Raw genomic sequence first — 9,261 nt, 5'->3', positions numbered from 1 at the left:
TTGAGATGAGAGAAGCTCGTATGAACTCGACCTCTCTTGTTTTTGTAAATATGATTAGTTCATCGTTCCTGATTCAGCTTATTATGAATAAATATGTTTGCAATGACAATTAGAGATCATAGTTGCTCGTGCCATGCTTGATTAGCTATGAGTTATAATGGTTTACCTTGCGTGCCAACATACTATTAAAATGGTTGTGATGTGGTATAGTTGGGTGGTATCCTCCTTTGAATGATTTAAGTGACTCGACTTGGCACATGTTCACACATGTAGTTGAAACAAAATCAACATAGCCTTCACGATATTTATGTTCATGGTGGATTATATCCTACTCATGCTTGTACTCAATGCTTATTAATTTTAATGCATGTTCATGACTGTTGTCGCTCTCTAGTTGGTCGCTTCCCAGTCTTTTGCTAGTCTTCACTTGTACTAAGCGGGAATACTGCTTGTGCATCCAATCGCTTAAACCCCAAAGTTAATCCATATGAGTCCACTATACCTTCCTATATGCGGTATCTACCTGCCGTTCCAAGTAAATTTGTATGTGCCAAACTCTAAACCTTCAAATGAAATTCTGTTTTGTATGTTCGAATAGCTCATGTATCAACTAGGGCTGTCCGTATCTTCCATGCTAGGTGGGTTATTCTCAAGAGGAGTGGACTCCGCTCCTCATTCACCAGAAAATGGCTGGTCACCGGGATGCCCAGTCCCATGCTTTATGCAAACTAAATCAAAATAATTGCAAACAAAACTCCCCCTGGGACTGTTGCTAGTTGGAGGCACTCGTTGTTTCGAGCAAGCCATGGATTGATGCTTGTTGGTGGAGGGGGAGTATAAACTTTACCATTCTGTTTGGGAACCGCCTATAATGTGTGTAGCATGGAAGATATCGCCATCTCTTGGTTGTTATGTTGCCAATGAAAGTATGCCGCTCAAAATATTATTTATCTCTATTTCAAAACCGAGCTCTGGCACCTCTACAAATCCCTGCTTCCCTCTGCGAAGGGCCTATCTATTTACTTTCATGCTGAGTCATCACCCTCTTATTAAAAAGCACCAGCTGGAGAGCACTGCTGTCATTTGCATCCATTACTATTAATTTATATTGGGTATGACTATGACTGGATCTCTTTTACCATGAATTACAATGTCTAGTCAGTCCTTGATCTTTAAAGGTGCTCTGCATTTATGTTTTGCGGTCTCAGAAAGGGCTAGCGAGATACCATCTTACTATATCATATTGTGATTGTTTTGACAAAGTGTTGTCATCCGAGATTTATTATTATTGCTCGCTAGTTGATTATGCCATTGACATGAGTAAACATGAGACCTAAGAGTTATTGCGAATGTGGTTAGTTATAATCTTTGCCGAAAACTTGAATGCTGGCTTTACATATTTACAACAACAAGAGCAAACAGATTTTGTAAAAGTTTTTCTTTATCTCTTTTAGTTTATCAACTGAATTTCTTGAGGACAAGCAAAGGTTTAAGCTTGGGGGAGTTGATACGTCTCCGTCGTATCTACTTTTCCAAACACTTTTGCCCTTGTTTTGGACTCTAACTTGCATGATTTGAATGGAACTAACCCGGACTGACGCTGTTTTCAGCAGACTTTCCATGGTGTTATTTATGTGCAGAAACAAACGTTCTTGGAATGACCTGAAACTCCACGGAACATTTTTTTGGAAAATATTAAAAATACTGGAAGAAAAATCCACGTCAGGGGGCCCACACCCTGTCCATGAGGGTGGGGGGCGCGCCTGCCCCCCTGCCTCGTGGGCCCCCTGACGCTCCACCGACCTCAACTCCAACTCCATATATTCACTTTCGGGGAGAAAAAAATCAGAGAGAAGGATTCATCGCGTTTTACGATACGGAGCCGCCACCAAGCCCTAAAACCTCTCGGGAGGGCTGATCTGGAGTCCGTTCGGGGCTCCGGAGAGGGGGATTCGTCGCCGTCGTCATCATCGACCTTCCTCCATCACCAATTTAATGATGCTTACCGCCGTGCGTGAGTAATTCCATCGTAGGCTTGCTGGACGGTAATGGGTTGGATGAGATCTATCATGTAATCGAGTTAGTTTTGTTAGGGTTTGATCCCTAGTATCCACTATGTTTTGAGATTGATGTTGCTATGACTTTGCTATGCTTAATGCTTGTCACTAGGGCCCGAGTGCCATGATTTCAGATCTGAACCTATTATGTTTTCATGAATATATGTGAGTTCTTGATCCTATCTTGCAAGTCTATAGTCACCTACTATGTGTTATGATCCGGCAACCCCGAAGTGACAATAATCGGGACCACTCCCGGTGATGACCATAGTTTGAGGAGTTCATGTATTCACTATGTGTTCATGCTTTGGTCCGGTACTCTATTAAAAGGAGGCCTTAATATCCCTTAGGTTCCATTAGGACCCCGCTGCCACGGGGGGGGGGGGGGGGTAGGACAAAAGATGTCATGCAAGTTCTTTTCCATAAGCACGTATGACTATTCGGAATACATGCCTACATTACATTGATGAATTGGAGCTAGTTCTATGTCACCCTATGTTATGACTGTTACATGATGAACCGCATCCGGCATAATTCTCCATCACCGATCCAATGCCTACGAGCTTTTCACATATTGTTCTTCGCTTATTTACTTTTTCGTTGCTACTGTTACAATCACTACAAAACCAATAAATATTACTTTTGCTCCTGTTACCGTTACTTCCATACTACTTTGCTACTAAATACTTTGCTACAGATACTAAGTTATCCAGGTGTGGTTGAATTGACAACTCAACTGCTAATACTTGAGAATATTCTTTGGCTCCCCTTGTGTCGAATCAATAAATTTGGGTTGAATACTCTACCCTCGAAAACTGTTGCGATCCCCTATACTTATGGGTTATCATGAAGTTTCAGGAGCGACGCGGGCGTGGCAGTGGGACCATGTAAGAGTCACGGTGCATGTTACGTTAGGCACGTGAGGCACGTTGGTTCAGGCACGGAAGGCAGAAAAGGTGAATCCACAACAGGCACGTACGTGTGTTTTCTCAAGTCACGGGTGTGCACTCTCTGGATGCACAAACGTGTGGCGGCAGAGCATGGGTCTGACTACTCGGTTACAGAACCACGTTCATGAAGTCACGTGGGTGTGGCATTACGGGGCATGTAAAAGTCTGGGCGAGTGACACGTGCGGCACATGGGTGCAGGTCCGTGTAGGCACAGAAATGAAGGCACCACGTTTGTGAAGTCACGTGGTAGTGCTGAAGTGGAGCATCTCTACAGGCATGTGGATGCAGGCACGGAAGTGCAGGTTCTACAGGCACGTTGACGCAGGAACATGAGGCCAGTGTCATGTGAGGCGCGTGGATGTAAGCAGCGGAGGCACGGAAATGAAGCCAACACAGGCACGGACATGCTGCTTCTCGAGGCACGGGTATCAACCCTGTGGATGTAGTACAAGAGTGCGTTGGGAGAGGCATGTGTTAGAATGCTCGGTTAAAGAGGCATGGTTGTGCTCACAAACACAAAGGCACATTGGTTCAGGCACGGAAGGCAGAAAAGGTGAATCCACAACAGGCACGTACGTGTGTTTTCTCAAGTCACGGGTGTGCACTCTCTGGATGCACAAACGTGTGGCGGCAGAGGCATGGGTCTGACTACTCGGTTACAGAACCACGTTCGTGAAGTCACGTGAGGTGTGGCATTACGGGGCACATAAAAGTCTGGTCGAGTGACACGTGAGGCACGTGGGTGCAGGTACGTGTAGGCACAGAAATGAAGGCACCACGTTTGTGAAGTCACGTGGTAGTGCTGAAGTGGAGCCTCTCTACAGGCATGTGATGCAGGCACACGAGGCACGGAAGTACAGGTTCTACATGCACGTTGACGCACGCACAGGAGGCCAGTGTCGTGTGAGGCACGTGGATGTAAGTAGCGGAGGCACGGAAATGAAGCCAACATAGGCACGGGCATGCTGCTTCTCGAGGCACGAGTATCAACCGTGTGGATGTAGTACAAGAGTGCGTTGGGAGAGGCATGTGTTAGAATGCTCGGTTAAAGAGGCATGGTTGTGAAGTCTCACAAACACAAAGGCACGTTGGTTCAGGCACGTAAGGCAGAAAAGGTGAATCCACAACAGTCACGTACGTGTGTTTTCTCAAGTCACCGGTGTGCATTCTCTGGATGCACAAACGTGTGGCGGCAGAGGCATGGGTCCGACTACTCGGTTACAGAACCACGTTCGTGAAGTCACGTGGGTGTGGCATTACGGGCATGTAAAAGTCTGGGCGAGTGACACGTGAGGCACGTGGGTGCAGGTATGTGTAGGCACAGAAATGAAGGCACCACGTTTGTGAAGTCACGTGGTAGTGATGAAGTGGAGCCTCTCTACAGGCATGTGGATGCAGGCACACGAGGCACGGAAGTGCAGGTTCTACAGGCACGTTGACGCAGGCACAGGAGGCCAGTGTCGCGTGAGGCATGTGGATGTAAGCATCGGAGGCACGAAAATGAAGCCAACACAGGCACGGACATGCTGCTTCTCGAGGCACGGGTATCAACCTTGTGGATGTAGTACAAGAGTGCGTTGGGAGAGGCATGTGTTAGAATGCTCGGTTAAAGAGGCATGGTTGTGAAGTCTCGGGAGCGACGCGGGCGTGGCAGTGGGACCATGTAAGATTCACGGCGCATGTTTCGTTAGGCACGTGAGGCACGTTGGTTCAGGCACGGAAGGCAGAAAAGGTGAATCCACAATAGGCACGTACGTGTGTTTTCTCAAGTCACGGGTGTGCACTCTCTGGATGCACAAACGTGTGGCGGCACAGGCATGGGTCCGACTACTCGGTTACAGAACCACGTCCGTGAAGTCACGTGGGTGTGGCATTACGGGGCACGTAAGAGTCTGGGCGAGTGACACGTGAGGCACGTGGGTGCAGGTACATGTAGGCACAGAAAGGCACCACGTTTGTGAAGTCACGTGGTAGTGCTGAAGTGGAGCCTCTCTACAGGCATGTGGATGCAGGCACACGAGGCACAGAAGTGCAGGTTCTACAGGCATGTGGATGTAAGCATCGGAGGCACGGAAATGAAGCCAACACAGGCACGGACATGCTGCTTCTCGAGGCACGGGTATCATCCCTGTGGATCTAGTACAAGAGTGCGTTGGGAGAGGCATGTGTTAGAATGCTCGGTTAAAGAGGCATGGTTGTGAAGTCTCGGGAGTGACGCGGGCGTGGCAGTGGGACCATGTAAGAGTCACGGCGCATGTTTCGTTAGGCACGTGAGGCACGTTGGTTCAGGCACGGAAGGCAGAAAAGGTGAATCCACAACAGGCACGTATGTGTGTTTTCTCAAGTCACGGGTGTGCACTCTCTGGATGCACAAACGTGTGGCGGCAGAGGCATGGGTCCGACTACTCAGTTACAGAACGACGTTCGTGAAGTCACGTGGGTGTGGCATTACGGGGCACGTAAGAGTCTGGGCGAGTGACACGTGAGGCACGTGGGTGCAGGTACGTGTAGGCACAGAAATGAAGGCACCACGTTTGTGAAGTCACGTGGTAGTGCTGAAGTGGAGCCTCTCTACAGGCATGTGGATGCAGGCACACGAGGCACGAAGTGCAGGTTCTACAGGCATGTGGATGTAAGCATCGGAGGCACGGAAATGAAGCTAACACAGGCACGGACATGCTGCTTCTCGAGGCACGGGTATCAACCCTGTGGATGTAGTACAAGAGTGCGTTGGGAGAGGCATGTGTTAGAATTCTCGGTTAAAGAGGCATGGTTGTGAAGTCTCGGGAGTGACGCGGGCGTGGCAGTGGGACCATGTAAGAGTCACGGCGCATGTTTAGTTAGGCACGTGACGCACGTTGGTTCAGGCACGGAAGGCAGAAAAGGTGAATCCACAACAGGCATGTACGTGTGTTTTCTCAAGTCATGGGTGTGCACTCTATGGGTCCGACTACTCGGTTAGAGAACCACGGTTGTGAAGTGACGTGGGTGTGGCACGACTGGCCCTGTAGGAGTCACGGCAAGTGTTAGCGAGGCACGTGGATGTACGCACATGAGGCAGGGCTTTGAATGTATAGGAGGCACGGATTCTGGTACAGGAGGCACTGAAGTAAAAACACTGCAGTGACGGACATGAGGCACTTAACTTGAAAATAGTTACAATCAAGGGACAACGGGCAGAGAAAATCTGGTGTAATTACCAAGTTTGAGCTCTTAGTATGCTCACAGTATTTGAATCGTTTGAGGTATTATATTTAGTGATGTGGCAAGTGTAGTACTTTTAAGCACATATCGTGTGGTGAAAATTCCGTAGCGGGGAGCAGTAGCGTTTCTATTAAATGTCGTGTGTACGGTACTTCAATTTTTTAGACAAGTTGATTTTGGATAGTGCAAAACTCGGGTTTTTGTGGTGGCTAGGGTTGTTGTCCCTGGAAATGGACAAATCACTACGATCTACCTCGGGGAATGCAATGGGATAGATTGTTATTTACATTCGATTGCTTGTGTTCGGCTTCTCGCTTCCATTGGTCTATTCTGTCTGTTCGTCTTTTTTGCTGTGATCTCCGCCGGCGGTGTTGAAGTCCTTGCTTCGTCGCCGTCGGGTGGGTACTTTGTGTTGTTGGGCGCACCGTTTGACGGTGTGTATCTCGAAGTGGGAGGGGGTTGGCGAAGCGTGGTGGCGGTTGTTTTGCGAGGGGAACTCTACTTGGAATTTGGGCCCGTGTACTGAACCTAGGAGGAGACCTTGTGTGAGTGTGGAATGTTTCGAGATTTTTCTGTGGAGGAGAGGAAGGAAGAGAGTAGTGGAGGTGGGAGAGATGGAAATGATGGAACCGTCTGTAACCTTCGACAGTCTGATTTTAGTATCAAGATTTGTGTCGCCTGGCTTTTTTTTTGTTCGCTATAGCATCTTAATAGATGTGTGAGGCACGGAACACCAGGCTCTACAGGCACCGACGTTGGAATTATAGAGGCACTGGTATCAACTCTGTGGATGCACAAATGTGTGGTGGCAGGGGCATGCATCTGAAGACTTACTCAGAGAGTCACGGTTGTGAAGTCTTTAGAGTTACGAGCGTGTGTCACCACGGGCACGTGAGAGTGATGCGTCGGGAAGTTTGGTAGTAGAGGCATCGGTGCGAATAGTACTCAGAGAGTATCGGTTGTGGGTCCACATGTGTGAAGTATGTGCAGCATTGGTCGTGTGGTAGTAGCGGCGTGCGTCAGGAAAGGTGCGAGCAATAACATTTGTTACGTGCTTAATCGGACGATTTGACGGTTGCTTTTTCCCGGCAACCGCGAGCACTGCCACTCGGCGGTTGCCTCGACGCACAGCAACGACGAGTGCATGTCTTCCGCCCTCACTACCACAACGAGGCCGCGTCCAACCGCCTCCTCCACGACCCAAACCTTGGCACAAAAGGGCAACTGCGCTTCCATAGCCGCTCAATTCCGAAAACACTATTGCCGTTCCATCTCAACTAGCATCTCCTCACAATCTTTGTGTCAAGGCGGCCATCGCTGGAGGAGCGTAATGGCGGAGGAACCATCTGCCAAGCGTCCCCGTGGTGAGACATCCGACCAGAGCACCGAGGTCGACGATGTTCAGGTCCCCGGTCAGAAGCACGACTACAAAGTGCACCTCAAGGAGGTTGACATCCACGGCAAGGAAAAGCTGGATGTCGTATGCACCAGCAATCCTGAGGAAGCTGACAAGATGATCAGCAGGATCCTAAAGAGGGTCTGCGGCTTGTACCCTCAGTACATCGGCGTTGATGTCGAGTATACCAGGGAGGACGAACCTCCGCAGAGGGCAGCGGTTCTACAGTTATGCGTGGAGGAACTCTGTTTGGTATATCACATCACCGCGGCAACAAAATGGTGAACCATCCTACAGTTTCAACCTCTCCATGCTTCTATTTAATTAGCTTTTCACCCTGAAATTTGATTAAATTGGTTTATTGACTTGATGTATCAGTGAAGTTTCTGAAGTAGATGCAGCAGAATAGATTTTGAACTTGACTCACCAGATCTGTTTATGTATTTGATGCACTAGATTAATTTATGGATTTGATGTACAAGATTATTTTCTGAACTTGATGTTCTAGTGTACTTTCTGTTCTAGTGTAGTTTCTATATTTCATGTTCTAGTGTAGTTCAGTTTCTTGAATTGATGTGTTAACGTGGCTAAGAAGTAGATAGGTAATTGATTCAAGTGTAAGTACCAAAAATAAAAATAACGTGTTGTGCTTGTATTTTATTTCTGAACTCTGCATAGCAGTTTCTGAAATTTGTTCGTCCATGAATTATACGTACTATATAAGCATGTACTTGATCGATACTTGATGGATCCACCTTAAATGTGTCATCCCCCCTGCAGGCCCAAGAGCCTGCGCCCGTTCCTGAAGGAGGACATGTTCTACACCTTCGCCGGCTTCAGTATTGAAGGTGACAAAGAGATGCTGCGAAGTTCTTGTTTGGAGATCAACCCCGACAAGTACATCGACATCCAGCGCAAATGGAGAGTTCCTTTCAAGGGAAGAAAGAGGTACCACTCTTTGGCTGATGTTGCAGGGAGCGTGATCCACCCATTCTACAAACAGATGAAGGATAAGATTGATAGGGTTGAAGACCATAAACTGTGGGGGATCAGCCCACTGCCAAATTACCTCATTGAGTATGCAGCGATAGATGCGTACGCCACCTACGAGTCGTGGAAGAGAATTGAAAACATCAGAGAAGGTCTGGAGAGTGCAAAAGAGGCAGAGAAGAATTATGACGATCCTTACTACGGATACTAGTGATGACGAAAACATAGAAAACTGGTCGTGGAGTTGCTTGTGTTTATGCTTGTCCTTTCTATTGTATCAGGTTCGTAGTTTACTTCTGTTAGAACGAAGCAGTTTTTAATGTCATCTGTATCAGGTTAAACAAGTTTCCTTATGTCAAGTTGTAGTTTGTTTATGTGATTGAGCAAGTTATTTAGCTTGCTAAGTACTATGTTTATTCAGCAATCATGTGATTTTGAAGTAGTAATGTTGCTTTTTACCCTAAAAACAACAAAATACAAAGCAGTCTTTTTACGCTTAGTACAGTTTAGTTGTGCACACAAGCGCGGCTTCTTGAGGAGTGGCAGGAGTGGCATGGGTCGGAATACGCAGTTAGAGAGGCACAGGTTTGCAGTCTCTAGAGCCACCGGCGTGTGTTACTACAGGGGCCGGAGGCACGGAATGGAAGTCTCTACAGAAATGAA

At 47.6% G+C, this 9,261-nt stretch overlaps 1 protein-coding gene across 1 annotated transcript; it reads left to right on the top strand.

Moving 5' to 3' along the window:
- Nucleotides 1-7,542: 7,542 nt before the first annotated feature.
- LOC120967141 (uncharacterized) lies at nucleotides 7,543-8,809 on the top strand. Its single transcript, XM_040393742.2, has 2 exons — nucleotides 7,543-7,889; nucleotides 8,389-8,809. Exons 1-2 carry the CDS (start codon nucleotides 7,543-7,545, stop codon nucleotides 8,807-8,809), a joined length of 768 nt encoding a protein of 255 aa, XP_040249676.2.
- The last annotated feature ends 452 nt before the right edge of the window (nucleotides 8,810-9,261 follow it).

The sequence above is a fragment of the Aegilops tauschii genome, chromosome 6 (genome assembly GCF_002575655.3).
Source record: "Aegilops tauschii subsp. strangulata cultivar AL8/78 chromosome 6, Aet v6.0, whole genome shotgun sequence".
Lineage (NCBI taxonomy): Eukaryota > Viridiplantae > Streptophyta > Magnoliopsida > Poales > Poaceae > Aegilops > Aegilops tauschii.
This window is presented reverse-complemented; position numbering and strand designations above follow the sequence as displayed.

What these genes read in the sequence shown, in the direction of transcription:
- LOC120967141 (XM_040393742.2), top strand. Translation starts at nt 7,543, where the DNA reads ATGGCGGAGGAACCATCTGCCAAGCGTCCCCGTGGTGAGACATCCGAC. An exon ending in ATCACCGCGGCAACAAAATG is followed by an intron (nt 7,890 to 8,388) that starts GTGAACCATCCT and finishes TCCCCCCTGCAG; the next exon opens with GCCCAAGAGCCTGCGCCCGT.